This window comes from Magallana gigas, chromosome 4 (genome assembly GCF_963853765.1).
Source record: "Magallana gigas chromosome 4, xbMagGiga1.1, whole genome shotgun sequence".
Taxonomy (NCBI): Eukaryota; Metazoa; Mollusca; class Bivalvia; order Ostreida; family Ostreidae; genus Magallana; species Magallana gigas.
In genome coordinates, this window is record NC_088856.1 from 47,212,961 (window position 1) to 47,236,345 (window position 23,385).

A 23,385-nucleotide genomic window follows, 5' to 3' on the forward strand; every position below is an offset into this window, starting at 1 on the left:
TTTCATTGAGTTTTAGTGATTGTGACGTAATATTGAGATTTCGATGTTCGTAACAATCATTCCTTTAAATGCGCGATTATCGTTTGAACATTTTATGTGGAGAGCTTGTTTTTCAACTGTAAAAATAAATATCAAAGCTGATATAGGGCATTAATTCTTGCCGTATACTTTGATCATACAACATGTTTTTGAAATAAAACCATTATTCTTTACTCTAGATTTGTTTTGGTTAGGATTGTTGTATAAAATTCTTCTTTAATAAAAATTGGTTTTAAATTTAAAGCTTTTAGAATTTCAAACCTAGAAGTCCATTCCAATGTGTCAAAAACTTGTTTCAAAATCTAAAGATTTAAAGAAATCAATTTTCATTTTGATTTTCACAATTGTAAAAAAAATATCATGTATAAACCTTGCATTGTACCCAATGTATCAACCTTTGTTGTAAGCAGATTAATCGTTTTTGATGAGTTTAGAAATTTTTGGTTGGAGTCGTTGGACCAAAACAAATGATAGAATCTTGTAGTCGCTATTATTTAGACTAATGGCTCCTTAATCTTTAATTTTTATCTTCCCTTAATGTATGATACTAATTAATGCTAGACGCTGTGTCGTTGTAAGTTATTCCACAATAAATGACTAGAGTTTCATAGAATTACGTTTTACTTTCATTCTAAAACAAATTATAGAATTCTTTGGGTATCCCATAAAAGATTTCATCAAAAACACATACATGTATCTACATAATAAATCAATAATAAAACTAATCATTCCGATCGGTTTCTTTGCATATCAAAGAGAGTGATATACCCCTTCATTGTGTTCCTAGGTAATGCATTCACTATATTTTCCAAATGGTTTCTTTCTTTTCATTCATCCAGCGTTCAATTAAGGTATTTGATTTTCATTATTTGAGAATTAATCAAAAACTACACCAATATATACTTACCACTAATACTATTAATACTTATGGATCCGATTTTTTGTGCTCTATACCGCAAAATCGGGTGAGAACTGTCATCCATATAGATAAAACAAATTTTATACCAAACGTAATGATGCTTATCGAAACGTATATTGTTGTCTATTAGTATTAATGAAAATAATGAAAAACATTTCGTGAGATTTGAATTGTTAAACATATAAATATTCAAACTTAATGAACATTTATGCAAATTTACGCTTTTTTGGTTCAACACATTATCTCTGCCAGAAACACAAATGATCAATCTTATTTGCTGGCTTTTATTTCATTAGCTAATGAACAAAGAAGAGGGCAACAGATATACGTTAATTAAAATTACTGAAAGTGACTGCTACGATTCGAAGCTATGGACCTGATGAAGTCCTAACATTTATTTTGAATCAAAGTGCAGAGTTTCATAACTCTCATTAAATTATTGTCAGATACAAGATGAATAGTCAGAGCAACATTGTCATTTTATACAAGAAAGGGAAAGCATCATCCAACAGACTTGTCTCCCTTACATCAGTAGCTTTCGAGTTCCTGGAAAATGTATGCTGTACACAGTTAAAGACTACTTTGACCGAAACAACAATTTCAGAGCAACATGGTTTTCGTGCCCGTCGAGGTGAGCTCCATCAATCTTGTTCAAATTACTTTACACAATTATCAATCGTTTTCCTATGTGTATTTTTTTTTACATAACTATGTTGAATAGATTTTTTATGTTCATTCGTTCATTTGTCTGTGTGTTCGTTTGTTTTGTTTTCATACCTTGGTCTTATATTTCAAACTTTCAAGAGGAAAGTTTTTAGTTCTTTTTTTATTTTTAAACATTTTATGGCAATATACTTATTTTGGGCTGGGTCGAACTCCAATACTTTGAGCCCAATCGCCATAAAACATGACCGGCTAATATATCTCAGGCAAAATACATTTCAACCCAATGGAGGTCACTTCGCTCTTATTGTAATAATGCAATAGCTCTTTATGACAATGAAGCCAAGGGCTGTTATAAAAAGTAATACATTAACTTGGTCAGCTTATTGATTCTTAAGAGAAATAGAAGGGCTGTGACTTAAACGAAGTCTTTACAGCCTTAAGGCTAAGCACATATTCAAATTGTTCCAGGTCCATGTATTACAAAAAATTTGCTTGATTGTGTCATGTACAGAAATGGTTCATGATGATATGAGATTTTTATATTTCTTAAACAGTAAAAGAAAATGTGAACTTTTAAAATTATTAACAACATGTCATAACAAGTTCGTTACTCATTATAACATGTATTGTATATTTTAAGTAAATGTTAAGGCTAACATTAATTAAAAGTGAAACATAAACCCCCGAAACTATTGAGTAAAAAAAACAATCAGACCAATAATTGTATAGTTTTATTTAAAAATAAAGTACATATGGTATACATTGTGTAGTTTTTATAAATTTGCTATATCCACGTTGATTAAATGGCGTATACTTTTGCTTGGTGCGCCTAACGAATTTTTCATTTGAAGAATAATACTACTCTCTTACTGAGACTTTGGGAGTTTTTTGTGGTAAAATAAATCAACGGTTTATCTGTTTTTTCATTTTACTTCTTAATTCTAATTTTTTATATATAATTTTATTTCTTATATTTACAATTCTAATATCAGAAACTGAAAACACCCCACCCCCCCCCAACCGGAAATTGATAAGTATCACTAAATTGATGTAGACTCACATATATGAATACCAACGTTTAAGTTGTCCGTGGATCCAGAGATTGATTCATAACACATATCTATTATATTTATTAAACCAGTTGTATACAATAAGCATTGACTAAATGGGCATAGTCACGATTTTGATCGAAATTAATATATTTTCTTATTGTTTACAATGCTTTAGAAATGTATTTCTGATGATCAACCGAAATTTGAGTGTCAGTCGAAGAGTTATAAACAAGATACAGACCTCACAATTCTTTGTCATATAAACAAGACTCATACCCTGATTTTGTTTACATTGATTCAATATACTAGTAAAAGTTCTTTTTCAAGCTGATTTTATTTATCATCTAATTCGTTATAAGCATACAAAATAAACATTATTTGCATATATCACATATCATCTTAGGTCTAAAACTGGTACTTTCACTTCAACATTTAAAATGTGAACAAAAACATGATCTAAGATTTATTTTACATGTACATTACAGAAAATTGTAAGCTTCGTATCTTCCTTAAAACTTGACTATTTGAAATGCCTTACTGAAGTATGGTACACATTAAAAACAAAAGAATATTCTTTTTATCCAAACCGAGACCATGTATCTTTAATCATAAGGGATTTGAATAGAATTCATAAACTCATAACGACTTACCAGCAGCAAGTAACAAGATTATTTTGTTGCATACACGTCATTTCTACACGCAATATTGAAATGTTTGTTTATATATCACATATAAATTACAATTATAATTATATACATACATAGTTTCTATTGTAATATATTTCCATCTACCGAACACGATTCCTTCACGATTCCTTACGGAAACTCATTGTTAATTAATAGCTCTATAGAAACTAACAGGACTGAAATCAACACGCCCCGTTCATCGATTGGTTGAAACCCATAGTGACCTAAGAAAATCACTGACTATATTCAATTATCATGACGATGTCAGACTTAATTTCCCATAAGAGACGATTTGACTGTTTCTTTTGGCTAGCGTACTGATATACATTAACAGTAATTTATGGAATTTAACTCACTTTTTACAATCTATCTATTAATTTGTTAAAGAAAGATGTAAATATAAACAATAAAAATGCTTTCTTCGATGATTTATGCGGGTTACATGTATGAAGGTAGCGATCATTGCAGAAAAAATTACATAATCCGCTAACGCTGGTTATGTATTTTTCTGCATGCAACGTCGCCATTTTATTTCCAGCATCAATCACCAAAGAAAGCATTATATTGTTTAAATGTTCATGATATGTACTTTAATAAACACTGATTTAAATGTTTTTTCATTAAATTTACATGTTTACATGCATACTTATACACACAGATTGTTTACATGTAATATTGAATTTTCTTCACTGTACATGTGTTGTACTCAGCCACGAATAGGTTGTCTCTGGTGTCCACACATAAACCGTATGGATTTGGTAAATTACAGTTATCAATGTAATGGAGGAACTCTCCGTCTTGATCCAGGATGTGGATACGGTTGTTGGTTGCTGTCAGAATCCGACTCTGGCTGTCCGTAGTGATGCCCACTGGATAAAATGATTCATTGGTAATATAAGGGGAACCAGTGTAGGTAAACCGAAGTTTCCCGGCATGATTGACAACCACTACTGCACTAGCTCGACAGTCTGACACACATATATCTAGGTTCCTGTTCTCACTTATGTATTTACAGTAACCAGATGAATAGAGAGATCGTCCTTTGTCATCATACTGAATGCTTTGTGTTTCTGTGGATCCAAAGTAACGCACAACTTTTGTTCGTTCATCACCATCACTTTGCATGATGACCAGAAGGTCACCAGTGGAGGAAGTACAAATGTAGAGAGGACACCAACCCTCTAGTCTGATCAAGGTCTGTATCTGTGTATTCTTCACTATGTTCACAGTTCTATCACCGTGATCAGTATAAACTAGATCCCCACTCCTTGTCATCGCTATGTCCCGTGGAGCATTCCCTGACTTGGTTTTCACCGACTTCACCATTTTCCCCTGAAGGTTGTAAAGTCTCATGATGTTGTCACCACCACAAGTCCATATATCTTCATCACTCAGACAAGACACGCAGCGTAATTCTTTACACTCGGTCTTTATATCTGTGATGAATTGTGGTACATCAATGAGCGGTCTATCCGGGGGAGAGGACTCGGCAACGAAAGATTCCATTGTGTAGCCACGTTCTTCTGTTTTAATAGATGACGCTGACAGAGAACCAAACTGTTGATAAAAACGTTCTTTGTTGATCTTCTGAGGGGTAAAACTTGGTAAGGAAACCGTCAGTTTAGGAGGCAATTTTCTGAATTCAACATTCCTGGATTTGTAGGCAGACACATTGCTGATATTATTGGAGTTCAGTAACTTCTTCAGGTCAGTAATGCTCTGGGTTATTTCAAATACGGTGCGTTTGATTTCTTCCTCCCGTTTATCTAAAACTGTCACGTATTTGGAATCGATTTCATTCAGATTAGATTTAAGTTTCTGAATCATGTTGTCAATTTCTCCATGAAGGTCCTCTGCATATCTGTTGATGACTTTTGATAATTTCTGAGAGTTTTCATTCAGATCAGATTTTTGAATTTGAATAACGGATGCAATTTCTCTGTATTTAGGATAGATGGATATCTCTAGTTCCTGTAAATCTTTCTGTAAAACTTTCTTTTTGATTTCTAGGCTTTTCAATATAAAATCAACTTGTTTGTGTCCTAAATGTTCGCCTGACGAAACACAGAGTGTACATATTGGAATGTTACATTGTTCACAATGTAGTTCGCATATTTTTAAGGAATGTTTTGAACATTTTGGAGTAGATCCCCTCATTTCAATTGGCACCACATTGTGTTCTCTGGATTGATCTAAGAGATGGTTTCCCACGCATTTTGTACACAGATGTTTGTTACAAACGTCACAGTACATAGGGGGGTCCGGGGTATCACAGAGATGACATCGTATCACATCTTGAAGACTGTACTCAGGATCCATGATCATGTATGTACTATATAAACTGTAGACGTTCCTGAAAATATAACAACATATCATCATTTTCATTCAAATAAAATTGTTTAGCTGAATAATTAAATTCTTGGTTCAAGTCATAATATATCAGGAAGCAAAGGGTATAATCAATTTCTAATTGATTTATATCAAAATAAAATTTGTAGTCAAATGATTAACTTAAAACAAAAGTTTTGATTACGGGGGGGGGGGGTGTTCTTAAAATTTCTAGATAAGAAATTAGAAACGGTCTCTATGGGTGAGAAGATTATTATTTACTGGCCGATATGTTCAATATAAAAACATAATACTCACACGTTTACGTTGGATATAAAAGTAAATTAATTCATATGTGTTATTATTTTTTAAAACGTTACAAAACAAAATTATTTTTTGGAATGTTCTTTGGTCTGTAGAAGTACTGTAAAAGTACCCTTTCTGGCCCAGATACCTTACTTTAGGCTCCTCGGGTTCCTCTGGGGAGCCTCTGACGTCATCCATAACCTTAGCAATGACCATGAAAACCGCAACATTATCCGTTCCAAATGTTAACCCCTAGTATTGTTCACCTGTTTACCTTTGTCCCCCCCACCCATGTTCTAATTTTTTAACCCTACCTCCTTGACCTTTGTTCTTTTGTTCATCCCTATGAGTCTTTGTTTGTTAAAACAAATATGAATCAAATAAGTATAAGTGCCACGTCATTGATAAATAAACTATTGTAAATAAAAGATGAAATTGTAAAACATAAAGGGGATTCTGGGAGCCCCTAATAGGAGTTTTCCATGGCGCAAAACAACAAAACCCCTAAAAATAGTCTAATCGATAAAAGACGTATACAACAAAAGGAACAAAAGATCCCACTGAAAACACATTTAAATAGAGATTTACTCAACCGAAATATTACAGAAACATGTTTAAACATCACAGGTAGAGACATGTCTAAATGAACTTGGACATTTAAATGGCAGGTGTGTTCACACATCTTAAATTATAATAATATAATTCACAAACAGGTAACTAATACAAACAAACATTTTCAAAGATATATAATATATAATAACAACACTTTTTTGGTTACATATTCGTTTATTCTTTTAATATACATAGATTACAAAATTTAAGGAACAATGCACATTACCAATCATACATAGGCTTTCACGTCGTTTGCATTGACCCAGGAATTAAATTTCGAAGGCCAGTGTAACCAATTTATAATTATAAGATATTGCTGTTTGATCCTCGTCCTCAAGATTGTAATATTTTTTTTCCACTTTAAATTCGTCATCTTTTTGAACGTCCACTTTCTGTAGTTCTGGGCCCGGTTTTTCGAAAGGTGGTTTTTAACACCGTGTTAAGGATAACGACGTGTTAAATCATAATCAAGTGATTAGCTAACGCAGTGGTTAAATTCTGTTGATCAAAAGCAATTTAACGCATTGGTTAGCAATCACTGTGTTAACTGAGTTAAACACTTGGTAATTAATTGGTTACCCATAATTCATTTCTACTTCCTATAAATGAAGAAAAAAAGATTTTGCTTTGGGATTTCAATAAGTTTGAATTTAGTGAAATATTATTAATATAATTATATGTTGAACATCTATATCATTTCCAGGGTTCCATTCTATAGAGTCTGCAATTTTCCAAATCCTTTCGTTTCTTATTGTCTATATAACACTGTTATAGTACAATGTAATAGCTTCAAAGTACCATTATAAATTCCTTTCTATATGTAAATTAATAAGGTACATGTATCATAAAACACGGCCCAAAGGCTCAAAAAATGTTTCTAATTAATTTATAGGGTTTAACTTACACTAACATTCTATGAAAAGACATATCTTGTCTTAGAATAAGAAAGCTTATGCAATTCTGAGAAAAAGTATACCCCATATTGCCAATTCCATTGAAGTTTAAGAAATATATGGTCATTTAAGTGAACCCACATTTCCACTTCACTCGATTTAACATAGATTCAAATGGTTCTTCTTCAGCAAAACATCTTTATTTAATCTTTTAGAGGTCAATTGTTGTTCAACCTCTTGTAATAAGAAACCTAGCTTATTCAGTACTGCATGCATCTACATGATATTATCATTATAAAAGCACCACATCACTTATGAAATACGCTTGCATGTATACCTTATGTATTGATTTTCATGAAAACCAGGGGTTTGAAATCTTTCACCTTTTATTATGAAACTTGTGGGAATTTCCTTGTGTCAATTCTCACACATATTTAAAACAAAGTATCACCGACACTAACAATTGACCTATTTTGATAAATTGGATGAATTGTAGCATTTTATTGACAAATATACATGCCATCCTGCATGTAATTTCTTGTTTTTATTAAAAGTAAGCTAAATAATAGCAATCATATTTAATGAAAATCTTATTTTTTCTGGTTTCAAATTCTACTACCTTTTCAACCATAATGCCCTTAATTTAAATAAAATTCAAACACACTCGGATAGCTGGAGACGGATAAGAAATCCCCCAAAAAATGTTCAAACTTTACAATCATGTTTTTTTACTTATTTGATGCAGAAATACAATACAAAGATAAAAAAAATTGTTGCTTGTTGATCATTTCAAAGGTAGTTATTATAGTAGATGTTATTTTAATTTATGTAAAATGTACATTTACATAGCCTACATGAAATGTAAAATGAGACAATTGAAAGGAGTGGGTGATTTTTCAACTATGTAAATATATATAAAACCTCACCTTTGGACCGGAAGGAGCGAAAGGACTTGATTTTTTTACACTTTGTATTCAGTGATAACTGCATTTGTCTCCATGTAAACTTAATTTGAAAGAAAAATATGCCTTAAATAAAAGGGATAATTATATCAGAGGTTTCCTAGTATTAATGCATATTTTTATACAAGGACAAAAACATACAAAATAAATGTATTAAATATTTTATCTAACATGGGTAATTAAAGACTACAATTTGTCATTAAAAACACAACAATATAACATTTACACCTAAAAACTGTGATAAACAAAAATTGAGTCATCTATGTGCAACATTCTGTGTATACTTTAGTTTTTTTTTTAGGTATTTCATATCTGGATAAAAATCTCAATTTTTGTATTACAAAAGTACAAATATAAAGTAATCAACTTACTGTTTTACATGAGAGAGAGAGAGAGAGAGAGAGAGAGAGAGAGAGAGAGAGAGAGAGAGAGAGAGAGAGAAGAGAGAGAGAATGCAAAAGCTTACATTTGTATTGTTTTACATACTTTAATAATTATCATTTCCAGTTTATGGTACAATTTCATAATAAAAACATGTTAGACATGGAGAGAGAGAGAGAGAGAGAGAGAGAGAGAGAGAGAGAGAGAGAGAGAGAGAGAGAGAGAGAGAGAGCGAGAGAGAGAGAGAGAGAGAGAGAGAGAGAGAGAGTGAAATGTCATTTTTTTACTAATATGTTTTTACTTATTCGATTATGTTAAGCTTATTAGGATGTAGACATAAGATTAAATGTCACAATATTGTTCTCCTTCTCTTGGTGCATGGTGATTGAGGCTTAGAGGTTGGTTGTCATCAAATACTCATCTTTCTCAGTGTCTCCAAGTCCTCTACAATAAAAACAATGCAGGCAGTTTATTCCTGTATCATGCTAATCTGTGAATTAAAAAGGATAAAATGTATACAAAAAGACAACAAATGTGAAATAAAGACAAATATATTCATATTTTGGGACTGAACTGAATTCATATATTCACTTCATTATTGACAAATATTTTACAGTTATTACTACAAATGTTGTTCAAAATGGACATAATCAGAAAACATGTACTGATTATGTTTACATGTATGCACCCTGTTGTATGCATATGAGTCTAATATGAGTTACATGGATATTGATGTAAAGATGATGATTTTGGTTTAAGCAGAGCAGTTCACATTCAGGTGACATTAAACTCTTTATAATTCAGTAATGGTGAATTATCAGGTTTTTTGATTGAGAGTACAGTAAATGTACATTGTAATAAAAGTTCCCTTGGAATTTACAGGTAATATTAAAATATATAGTCTTAAAGCATATGAATGCTCTGTTATATATTGTTTGTGAAATACCATGATAATTTGAAAATTGTCACTACAACTAAAAATACCCAACCTTCAGTGAATAAAAGGTAATAGAACCACACCTTATGCGAACAAAAGAACCTCTCTATTTGACTTCTGGTCTTGGTATGCATGTTGGGGCAAATTTCTCCTCAGCTGCAATTTGTGGGCCTCATCAGATATGGCTTTGGTAGAATTCGGTACCAAACATAGTAAGTGTCACCCAGCCAGCAGAATACTTTTTTTTCACACCTACCATGTTCTCCGTCTTTTAAATCTTCAAATTATTAATTCTTATATTTAAAAATACAGAACAAATGATTTTTTTGAATTATAAAGATACTTAAATTTTTTTAAGAAATATATTTATTAATGATGTAAAATACATATGAAATATACATTGTATAGACTTAAATATAAGCATCATGATAGGGATCTGTCCAGTGAAATGAAATAAATAAGGTCAAATTTAAATATCAATTAATTTAATAAATCAATAAAACTATATAGAGGTTTAGAAATTAAATGCTTCAAAAGATTCTAATGCAATTATTCTTAAGAAATTTAATTAAAAAAAAAAAAACAGGCATGCAGCATTGCTTTTGAAAATGGAAGGGGGGGGGGGGCAGGCTCATCCAATAAATCTTGACAAGCAAAAAAAAAGAAAAGAAAAGATTTTCCAAAATCTTCAATATCATAACCTGGGGGGGGGGGGAGGGGGTGGGGCTGGGGCTGATGCTACCTGCCTAAAAAAAGGAAGATATAATATGAAATACATGTACACAGAAATAATATCAATAACTCAAAACTGATAGTTTTAGTATTTTTCCATTGCTTGACTGAACATAACATTTATTTAAATGTTTTAAAAATAATCATGATCCACCACTTGCATTTTGTCAAAAGGGAGATAAATCTTAATATGCAGTAACCAACATTGAAAATAAAATTATGCTAACATGTTCACTCAATATTTATCTATCAAGAAGCTAAAATTCTTTTCTCATTGATGTTTTAAAAATCCAAGGAAAAATTGTACAATGTTTTTGTACTTACAGTACCCATTTCACTAATAATTTTGGAAATTTTTGTTGAATGTGTTAAGTGACAACAACAATATAACCAATGTGAAGGTCAAAAAAGGAAAAACATACCTTTTTCTGCTGTCAGCCTTTTCCAATGAAGGGATCCTTTAACATAAGGGGTATGAACCACATACAAAATCCTTCTTCCATAAATATATCACACAGATTACTGCAACTTTTCATGTCAAGCCGGTTGCTTTTCCGTAGTTTTGATCATATGTAAGATTTTTTAAAACTTTAAAATTTTGGAAAATGCTTCTTTGACCAACTTTTTCAGTTGAAGTGACAAAAACATTACACCGGCGGCCATATTTAATCACTGTGTTAAATCTTTAACCAAGGTACTGGGGGTGGATTAAAGTTAACACATTGTTAAACTCTAACACACTTTTGAAAAATGTTTAACCATGTGTTAACTTTAACACCGAGTTTAACACGGTGTTAGAGTTAACCACCTTTCGAAAAACCGGGCCCTGTACATTACAGGTGTATGGGAGGCATTTTAACTGTGGTGAAGGCCTTTCCCCAGACACAATTACATTATTCCTACTTAGCAGAGTGTAGTGAAATTATTAGCATTATTGTAGGCTTCATGCTTGGTTATGCAAATGTCAACAATATATACAGTGTGCCGATGTATCTATTTTGTGTCAAAATCCAGTAATCATGATAAATGTCAATAACAAATGGTAATTTAACATTCGGAAATCCCCAAGATTTATTTATACATTATTGACTTTGTCGATGAATATTTGATTTAATGATAGATATTAAATAATTATTATTAAATATGAATACTTGCTTAAGATTTTACTTGTTTATATTTGTGGATTTTTTGGATTAATGATTTCATAGAAAAGAAAAATTTTGAAACTAATTACAAAAACTTCAGTATATTTCATATTTGCATTAACTTCTTCCCTAAAGATGATATTTAAAGACTTTCAGACGTACCAATCATCATGAATTTGAACTAAATGAGGTTTAACGATGTGGGAATACACAAGTCATTAAAATGTCCAATTGAGATATGTATCTACCTGTAATGTTTTCGCTGTTATTGATTTAAACATGTTTCTACCTGTAATGTTTCGGTCGAGTAAATCTCTATCCAAATGCGTCTACAATGTGACCTTTTCTTTTCTTTGTAGTATACGTCTTTTATCGATTAGAAAAATGGGTATTTACTGTTTACGCCATGGAAAACTCCCATTAGGGGCTACCATAATGCCCTTTATTTTTTACGATTAATTTTCAGTGGGATCTTTTTGTTGTATTCGTCTTTTATCGATTAGACTATTTTTAGGGGTTTTATTGTTTTGCGTCATGGAAAACTCCCATTAGGGGCTACCAGAATCCCCTTTACGTTTTACAATTATCTCTTTTATTTACAATAGTTTATTTATCAATGACGTGGCATTTATACTTATTTAATTCATATTTGTTATAACAAACAAAGACTCATAGGGATGAACAAAAGAACAAAGGTAAAGGAGGTAGGGTTAAAAAAAAATAGAACATGGGTGGGGGGACACAGAGGTAAACGGGTGAACAATACTAGGGGTTAACATATGTAACGGATAACGTTGCGGTTTCCAATGTTATGGATACGTCATTGGTGTTACTATGGTTATGGATAACGTCAGAGCTCCTCACAGGATCCTGAGGAGCACATAGTAAGGTATTTGGGCCAGAAAGGGTACTTTTACACTACTTGTAGAGATATGCCTCCTCATCCCGCGAAACAACCCTTTGGTACGAATATGTTATAAAAACAATACATTAAACCCCTAAAACAGATATCAATCATTTCATCGGGGGGGGGGGGGGGGTATTTGCTTTATTATAAAAATAATGAACCTAATCAGAAAATTACCAAATACCAAAAAGTGACTTTTAGTTAGGCGGCTAAACAATGCTACTGTTTGCAGTATTTTTACAATAATCGGCCTGAAAAAGTTAATTAATTTGGGGAAAATATTATATTTCTTGTTTGATATGGAGTAAGTCACAATACTAGTATGCAGATTTTCTAAACCACCTCTAAGCTTAAATGTGTGCTTTACATTGCTAATTAACGAAATAGAACAGTACATGGGCTTTTAAAGAATAGAATTGTGAAAATACATGCAGGTTACATGTAAATAAACTTTTCTTGAAGTTATGCATACAACGCAGGTTGCACTAGCGGGTACTAGTGTTAATTACCCAGCTCTTTAGTTAGAAGGGTTTCATGTAATGTGCATCTGAGATGTGTTTTCGATATGCAGAATATGATTAAATAACATCAATAAACGTTTCTTTTGTGGTGATTAGCTAAAGGAATTTAAATTGTGCTCTAATTGGATTATCATTAGGAAGTTGACTAATATAGGTAATTCTACTACAGTTATTGCTGAGATGAAAGAGATGCCGCGGACATTAATCTCAAATATACCACGAACATCATCATTATATTATCATATCAGTAATACCTATTTGTCTCGGACTGATCATGAAAGTACAACTTCAAACTGTAAAAAGTTAATATTAAAACTACGTCAAAGGAAATAAAGCAGATTTTTAAAATATTGGTTGTTTTTATAGCTGAATACAACAAATATATGAATGTCTGACAACCAAACAAAACACCGCGTATGTTACAGGTAGACATTAACTTTTTGTGAGTGAGGACTTTTGGTCTCAAATTTGGCTTGGTCTGTACAGACATTTTTGGCCACAATTTTATTTTCATATTTCTTTAAATATTTGAGGATTTTATTGACATCACACTAGAGGGTTTTTAGAGTCTTATAATGATAGTTTTATTGAACATGTTTATGACTACAGATATGAGTGATGATTCTAATAGATTTTAATCAAGTCTGTTTTTGACCTAATTTGAACATATTTTATTATGCATATATATGTTTACATGAATGGATTAGGCAGCAGCCTTCTCCATAAAGTGCAAGGCAATACATGAAAAGTGCAATATATAAATGACAAATAAAATGATACACTTTTTTATAAAATAATGTGATGGAGCATAAAAGATGGGGAAAAAAGATTGACGAAACTGGTTTGAGGAAAAAAATCCAAAATAATAAAAAACGTAAATACCAGTAGTACACTTATAACATAAGTAAACTACTTATGCGTACATGTATTAGATATATAGATATAGTTATGATAATTTTAGCCTCTTCGAAGCTCTTTAACCTCTTAGATTTTACAATGTAGTTATGAACTAATTTAATTTAAGTAGTACAGTATTTTCATCATATGAAATGTCATCTGCAAATAACACTAAATCTACAGTTTTAGCAATTAAAGCATTGATATTTGATAAAGAGACCAACTCTCAAATTCCACTTGATCATTAGAAATACATTCCTAAAGCATTGTAAATACTGTGGAATCATTAGAATTCGTGGTGGCTCAATTTTCGTGCTATTCTAGGGTAGGCCTCCTCCACGAATTTAAATCCTAAACGAAAACAATTTTAGAAAGTGTTATCTTTGTTGCTGAAACAGTAACAGACGCATCCACGAAATACGTCCCCACGAATGAATAAAAAGACATAATCCACGAAAATTGACCCCAACGAATTTAAATGATTCCAATAGAAATAGTTAAATTGAATTTGACCAAAATCGAGACCATGCCCCTTTAAATTCAGTTGTTATCTACAGACCTAAGGTACGTCTTTTTTCTTCTGTTGCCACAATGTAGGGAAAGAATTTTTTTTATATTTAGTGTACTTTAATTAACGAAACATTAATATACCTTTTAATTTTTAATTCAAAAAATTGATAGACAGACTGAGATAATAAGGATAAGCAATAACATGTGATCAGAAAAGCGTACTCAAGCTGGTTATTTGAACAATCATAGTATCAAGCAGGCAACCCCCCCCCCTTCCAGCATCACCACCGCCCCTGTACCCACCTTAAAGACAATGATAAAATTATATTGTCGATATTCTACAGGATCATTTTTCTACAGCCCACACGGAGAAAAATTACCTAGGAACCATGCTTTCTACGATGTAATCATAGTGTTCTACAACCGAGCGGTTCAATATTCTACGGGGTCACTTTTCGTCGTTACACCGCCGCCTTATAAATTCAACAGTATGCATAACCAAACACTTCCACAGAATCAGAGTCCGAAAAAAAATCAAGGCAGATCTCAGAATTTGGCAGGAATTTTTGAAATCGTTCAATGGTATATCTGTAATTTCTTTTCAACCATGTTTTTATAACAACACAATCGAGTTCTTTACTGATAGTGTAGGGGACAAAAAGGGGGGGGGGATTTACTTTAAAGGGAAATGGGCACATGGGTCTTGACCTACCTCTTAGGCAGAACAAGGCATTATTAGGGATATGTCCTTTTTGACTTTTTTCCAGTTTTAGTTGCCCTCATATTATTGCAAAGCCAATTCGCAAATTCCAAGCTATTTTTTCTTATTGACAATATTTCAGTTGTCTAAGTTATCAACCAATCTACATCCAAGCCTGAGAGGGTTATGAACCTGATCTGCAAGCTTGTGGTAATTTGCCTCAAGTCAAACATTTGCATTTAGGCATAACACATTTCTACAAAACAAAATTTTACAGCCGACTCCTTATCTCGTTCACAGTGGAGAAGATTCAGGCGTTTAGCCTTACAAGTAGACCCACAGCCTACACCTCTACCGATCCACATCTGGGAAACTTAAAATGAGAAGTAGATAGAATACTCCATTGTTCTTTGGCACCATCAACTCACAGAGCATATTCAGCTGCCCTTAACAAATTTCATGAGTTTCTTTAAATTAATGAATACTTGGCCAGTGCCAGTTACACAAATGCTATGATTTATTGGGTACCTCTGCATTTTAAAGAGGTCATATAGAACAGTGGCACTGTATATAAATGCAATATCCTGTACGTGTTTTGTTCTGGGTTCTCAAAGATCATATATAAAATCAATTTTCCTAACTGTACCTGAGTTAATATGATTGTTATAATAATTTTTCTCTAATTGGGTAACGTTTAAATCAGAATCCATAATCAATGGGGATAATGTATGAGAAGGGTTTTCTGTACCGTGTTTCTATACCTGGTTCCTATTGAGAGAGAGGTACGTGGTGTCTCAACCTTCTTCAGATTTACTACACCAAGCGCCTCACTTCAATTCCCTCGGTTTCTTGCCACCAGTTTCTACTTGACCCTACCTCTTAACTCTTCTCTCTTTCTTCCTATTTTCTTTCTTTCTATCACGACGTTTCTACTCTGCTATTAACTGGCGACTCTCCCAGATTCCACAACACAGCTGTTTATATAACCTTGGAATAGTCCACTCCAATGGTAGTCAGGTCATTCCATTTCCCGACCCAAATTTAATTCATCACAACGTTTATTGTAATAAGTCATAATTATTACAATCCAAATGGCTATCAAAACCCAACCAAAATTTCCATAGTTATTAAATCATTGAAAGGGTTGCGCAAATCATCTGGGGTAACCAATGACACAAGAATCCCCATATTACATGAACTATAATTTATTTTGTATTATGGCTATGGTGTTGTTCCTTTGTAAATAAAGTGTATATTAACTGGAGATACACCGATGGGCGGAGCCAACAAAAACTGTGCCTGTAAATAAGTTATTGAACACCAAGGTAATTTCAACATTTAATTTCCGACTTGTAAAATTGTTTTTTAATAGATTTAAAATTAAATTTTAAAAAAAAAAAAAATCCAGGCCCAAATCTCTTAAATCGCCCGTGTTCACTGTGGGAAATCTGCAACCCGACATCTTCTACCTTTAACAGCCGGTCAAACAATGCGTCGAAAAATATTCTGGCGGGAAAGAGAGAATATGCACGCGGTTAACTGACAGAACCATTTTTTATTGGTCAAGCTAATATTAATATCACGCATCAGGCACTCGTAATAAGACAACTACTATTGGTCTAATTAAAAATCAGACTTCAAACACTTGTTACAAGACACTTACTGGTGTTTTAATTGGCGCATGATACAAGTTACTGAATATTTATTATGGTGTATCCTGAAGTATTTGGAATTGATTGAAGAACTCGTCACCGCCTTTCGTTCAAATAATTCAGGATACACCTTAACAAAGATACAATAACAACTACTTCCAAAATTATTCATTCTTTACCCCACATATGTAACTCCGCGTATGAGTCAGCATTGTTTTTAGCAGCATTCACCCTCACATATTTCGGCTTGTTAAGTGAAACATTAGCCTTGCAATGTAAAGACATAAAGATCAAATCTAATCCACCCTGTCAAATCACTACACACAAGTCCAAGACAGATCACATGTGGTTTCCTCTGTTGTGGAAGTAACACATATTTCATCCTATATCAGCCCTTACAAAGACTATACTTAAAAATATGATCATCAAGGAATGAGAACAATTTAATAAGATCTTGATTTGGAAAATAAAATATTCTTTTTGGTGATAATCATGTGCCTTATATTGACTAATAAATATTTCTGATTTACTGAACGTCTTATTTCTGAGTTTGGAACAAAAATATCTCCTTTTTATTGTAAAAAAAGCTGTGTTCGTTACATATATTTTGTTGACCAGGGTAACATTTCATTGTGTAGTAGTCTTTTGTAATTAAATAACAACTTAATAAGCACAGGATAAAGCTCTGCCATTCAGTCAACTGAATGATAACTGAATGGTCTAGAAAGGTGACTGAATGGCACAACTATGCCATTCAGTCACCTTTCAATTGACTGAATGGCAGAGATTCATCCTGTAAAGGGCCACACTCTGCAGATGACCTTTAGTGTCCAATTCTGCTAATTATGTCAAGATATATTGGGGGTAGGTCATCCAAATCCCCCTGGAATCAAAATGACAAAGCCTCTTGAAATCCATTGTATCCTACTTATTGCACATCTATTGGTCAGCCCCTATCATATCCGAATAGCTGATTTGGCTATTCATTAAATCAGAAGAAGAGTTCTGGAACTAGGTTTTCTGCCATTATTTGACTCCCTGGATGAAATTTAATTTTTTTATTACACATCTAGAGGATAGCCCCTTTGGTATCCTAAGAAATGACATTTCTACTGCATAAATTGTAAGAGGAGTTCAGGGAACATGTTATTTTTGCGGGAAAAAAATTTATTTTTGTTCCCCACCGACCCCGTGATAAAAAAAATATCTGAAACCCGATCACACATCAGCACGACACCCCAATCAAAATCTAGAAAATTATTTGGCTAATGCAAAAAATATTGACGTTTCTGAAACCAGACTTTAAAAAACAACATTATTTTTCAGCCACTTAATTACCCCTACAACAAAATTAAAATTTGTGAAACCTTATTGCACATCTATAAAACACCCCAAAACATATTATAAGAGATAATTTGTCTATTGTTTAAAATGTAAGAGGAGTTCAAGGAACCAGGTTTTTTGTGGTAAAAAAGTTAGATTTACTTAGTATTTGACCCTCAGTACAAACATAATTTTTGAAACCTCTTAACAAAACAACGCAACACCAAGTTTAAATTCCAAGAGTTCAGTTTGCTCGTCCATATGATGTAAGAGCAATTAGAGATAGTAAAATGTGACAGACAAACGGACAGATCAAGAAATCAACAATATAGCCGAACGTTTTATTTTTAGAAAGTACGGGTATAACAAGCAAACATGCATAACAATAGCAAAGAAACAAAAACAAATCAAACCAGTTGTCTTGACCCACATATCATTGACCTACATTTATCATTTATAGAAATATATTAAAGGATATTGAAAATATAACGTTACAATATCTCATTTGATATCGGTAGAATTTGATTTACTAATAATTATTGCATCTTAATATTTCTGTTTATACTTTCACAAATGTACCAACCTTTATTCAACGTGGCGAATCTAGATTGATTGATTTTTCTTCCTGGTTTGTTCCTACCGGTTTAAAACCACGTGATAAGGAAAGGTTATAGTGGCGGATTTAGATATTTGATCCCTCCGATGCAACTTGAAGCGCAGATTATGGAAGAAAGTCTGGTAAGGGAGATGAGTTTTTTAAAACTGTGAATTTTGTAGTATTTAAGAGTACTTTTTAGGAGTTATTTTGAGAAAATAACAGTTCTCTAGAAAAATATTGGTTTCTAGCATTTTGAGCATCACATACAATGCAGATGATTCTCTTTAGGAATGCCAATTATTGCGGCAACTCATAAAACTGTCAGACCGTAAAATACAGAATAATTTTAAAGCATACATTTTTTACCGAAAGTTGTTTTAAAAACAATTCATTGAATTGTGATACTTTTCGTAACCTTTGTTTCAAACAATATAATTTCTGTGTGAATAGCATTGAACATTTTATAACTAGCCCTTTCTTTTCGTCATTTACAAATAACATTTAGAAGAAATGACCCAGCTACTTTTATTAGAATATGAATGTCATACAATGGAAAGAACAAAATACCTGCTGTTTTTCGTTTGTTCGGGAAAGGTAACTCATCTAAAATAAACGTTTTCTTGTGTAGAAATTTTGAGAAATTTAATGCAACAAAAGTAGCACCGCTTCCCTACATTTTATTTACTGTTTTTTTCTCTTTAAACCATATATTATTAGTATACATAAGCGTAAATTTGATACGAAGTTTTTTCTTGTAATAGAGTTCTCTCTTTCCATTTAAAGTAAACATGTAATTAAAAGTACGGTGAACTGTGTTCAGTTAGTGAAGTTAGAGGTCGAAATTGAGGGATCGGATGACAATCCTGAGATAAAACCTTAGATCAACTTTCATGAAAGAAAATTACTTAAATTTGTGTATGGAATTAGAAAATCAGCTAAGTAACCACATGTCTAGTGGTAATATTTTTTATATTTGGCGATTTTAATAGCAGAACAAAAACTTTGCCAGACTTTATTGTGAATGACCAGGTGCACGAGTTTGTACTGGACAGCAACTTACAATACAGTTGTGGGATCGAATTTGACGACAGATTTTTAAATATGTCAAAGGTAACAGTATTCCGAATTTTCTCTTTGCCCAAGCGACGCGAGCTTTTCAACCTTTAGTTGTCCCATATTATTTGTTAATAAACCGGCAATTACCATTGAATAAATGCAATGAATACACAAAGTTCCTTAATAACGTTATAATTTGTTAATTAATAAATCGCCAATGACCAATGATTTAATGCGATGATTACACAAATGTTCTTAAGGTAACGTTATCATTTAATAATATAGGTAAACGTTAAATTCATCCGCATGCTTCACAAGGCTCATATACGTAGTAGGCAGAGGCTGAAAGATGCTTAAAACCACTATGACAGATAAGATTAATATAGAATTTTTTGGAGAAACTACTAAAAGAAATCTGTATTTAAAAGTTATTTGTATTTTATTCAAACTTTTGTAGGAATACTTGTAACGCTGATAAAGAAAGATGTGTCGTTTGGACTTTTACATGGTTACAATGGTATTGCCAATAGTCACAATACCATCTTTCTTCCTTTTTTGTTTTACGCTGATGGACTTTATTTGCTGATTTGTCGTTTAGGCCAGTCATATGACAGGCGCGTTTTGGTGTACGCTAATATGGTAAATTGGTAAATTGTCTATCCACCTTTTTCACACCATGTTTTTAAAAAAAACACTTTCGCGGGATTTTCTGTTTATCGCTCTATATGCATGAGTCTTCTGTCTATGCGTCTCTTTGTTACCTTTTTCATATCCTGTTTACATCTTAAGAATTCTGAAGCGAGGGAACGCAAATATTTGATATGCATCTTGAAAAAAAAATTCATAATCACTGTGAACTTATTTTTTAAGGAAATGTCTAACAGTACTCAATTGTGCAAGGGTTATATGGTACTATCCTGTATTATAAAAGAACCTTTCTTCATCAAGCATGGCCAGATGATTAAGTCATGACAAGAAGTACATGTTTACCTACTTTTGGAGTTTTATGTTAACTATTCATAGTAAAAGTGTTTTGTGTCATTTCTAAAAAAAAAGAAAAGACAAACGGAATTAGGAAACGTATATGTACACTCTCGAAATTTTTAATAACAGTCAATTATTCTGACAGCGCATATCTAGGTAATTATATCAAGTAAATGTCCAAGCTTACTATTAATGACTAAAGACTAAACATTTACATGTACATGCATTAGCTTGGTAATACATAAGACAAAATTTCGCCTCCTTAAATAAAGAGTATATAAACTTACACATTTTTCCTCTGTTCATTGTATGGATATTTATTGTATGAATAGTATATGGAAATCAACCATGAATTCAATTTTACATTGTGCCTACAATTGACGAGCTTATTCTGTTGCAATTGATGTTTATTTACATTTATATTCAAAGCAATATGGAAATCATATTTTGAAAAAAACATACTTTATTCTACATGCATTACATACATTAAAGTACTCTTTAAACACAATTATACAGTTCGTTATGCACAAAGTCTTCTACTAATGAAATAGTTGGGTTTTTTTGTTCATTTTACGTGCCAGGTTGTCTCCATATATAAACCAGATGTACGCTACAGTTCTTAGTGTAGCAGATCTAGAACTGTCAGTCCTGAGCCAGGATGTGAATACATTGCTTTTTAAAGAGTCTGCTGCTAAAATGTGACTTTGGCTGTCTGTAGTGATACTGTATGGTGTAAATGATCCCTCGAAATAAGAAACATTGCTAATGTAAGTTAACCGGAGTTTTCCTGACAATCACTATCGTACAGTCTAACACAAATATATCTAGGTTTCTGTTCTTACTCATGTATATCATGCTACCTAATAATAAAGAGGTTGTCCTTTGTCATTGAAAAAAATACCGTATTTTGTGTCTGTGGAACTTGAGTAGCGCACAGCTTTAGTTGGTTTATCACCAGCACTTTTCATGGTGACAATGAGATCACTATAGACACTGCAAGGCTTTAACTGACCTATCAATATATTTATATAAACTAGATCCTCACTTTTTGCTCCTGCTATATCGGAAAGGCCATTTTCTGACTTGGTTTTGGCTGACTTTACTAGTTCCCCTCGCAAGTTTTAAAGATTCATTATTTATTCTTACCCAAAGCTTTCGACAAATCTGTTGTTTACTATTTTGTTGATGGGTAAAACTTGGTATAGTAAAGAAACTGTAATTTAAGGATGCTAACTATTAAATTCAGAATTCCTGGATGTGTAGGCAGAGATGAGGCTAACATTTTTGGAGAACTGTACCTATTTTAGTTCAGCAATGTTGTCCATGATTTTAGAAACTGTGCGTTTGATTTACGTAGATTTCAAAGAAAATAATATCCACGTAAATCGCGAGATGCAGCCCTCGCATACTTTATAATTTCAGAATTTTAAAACTATATAAGAAACTAGAGACGAGCTCGTTGCAAGCAACGATTAGGTTTTCCGTCGTAGCTGCGTCATACATGTGACGTATTACAAAAAATTGATAGCTGACCATAGTACAATATTAGATGTGTAAACACTGAGAAACAAAGTATTATATTTCTGTGACCGCGTAGATTTTACGGTGATAGAGAATTCGTCTGGATCTGCATCGGTCGTGTGCAGTACGAACCGGGTGAGGGAATGTTGGCCTAAAGTGTATAAGGTAAAAGGTTAGGGCGCGCTGTGGGCCGTAAGCTAAAACGAAGGGTAGGTTTGCCGTATTCCCGAAGGTCCACCAGTATACAGTTCCAGAGAAATAAACAGGCAATTGATGCAGGATTCCACATTATTGGACGAGACTCAACGATGACAACATTATAACAATTTAACAGACAGACATGTTACAAACAAGTCGGATATGGCCAGAAGTGGCCTCCGGACTCAAGACTCTGGGAGAGTCGGACGTGGCCGGGGCTGGCCGCCGTATTCCAGACTGCGCATTGACAATTGTACATAACTATTTATAAGAATCTTAACAATGAGTATAATTTGCAATTGACAGGTAATGATATAAGTAAGCTGAGTGAAAGGTTCACAGATATAAAATAATTAAATAAACTCAATGAGTCTTTGATGTCCAAGAAATAAAACTCTGATAATTGCACAATGTTGTTTTAAGAGATTAACAGTCCTTGAGACATGACACTATGTCTATTTGAAATCACATATAAAGTCTTAAAAGTGTCAATCACTAAATAAAATCAAAGGCCGGAACGGCCACAAAGGCGTCGAACTGCCATTTAATTCTTTTATATAGAATGATATCAATAATTTGAATTCTGTTAATTTAAAAGTCGTATATCAAATAATTTTAGACATAGAATAGAGAAGTATATGAATTATGTTTTGTACTGCTTTAAAAACAAAAATAAGTTTATTTTCTTATAAAATAGGTATTGGTGCTTTTACAATTCAATAACTCATTATGGTTACAAAATTCGAAGAAATTTCAAAGATCAAATAAATTATTTTCTTCAAACAATTTTCACAGGTTCATGATTTGATTACATGAACAGTATGTCCCCAATTATAATAATAAAACATACTTTTATTTAT

The 23,385-nt window shown here is 32.6% G+C and overlaps 1 protein-coding gene and 1 long non-coding RNA gene across 2 annotated transcripts; both read right to left on the reverse strand.

The window, feature by feature from the left end:
- Positions 1–2,659: 2,659 nt before the first annotated feature.
- Positions 2,660–18,880, reverse strand: LOC136274867 (uncharacterized). Its single transcript, XM_066082639.1, has 2 exons — positions 18,752–18,880; positions 2,660–5,715 (listed from the first exon to the last, which is right to left on the reverse strand). The coding sequence occupies exon 2, from the start codon at positions 5,685–5,687 to the stop codon at positions 4,026–4,028; it is 1,662 nt and encodes a 553-aa protein (XP_065938711.1). The 5' UTR covers positions 5,688–5,715; positions 18,752–18,880; the 3' UTR covers positions 2,660–4,025.
- On the reverse strand, positions 9,037–10,159 carry LOC117683298 (uncharacterized). Its single transcript, XR_010712841.1, has 2 exons — positions 9,865–10,159; positions 9,037–9,288 (listed from the first exon to the last, which is right to left on the reverse strand). It is a non-coding gene; the product is annotated as an uncharacterized lncRNA (long non-coding RNA).
- Positions 18,881–23,385: the final 4,505 nt, after the last annotated feature.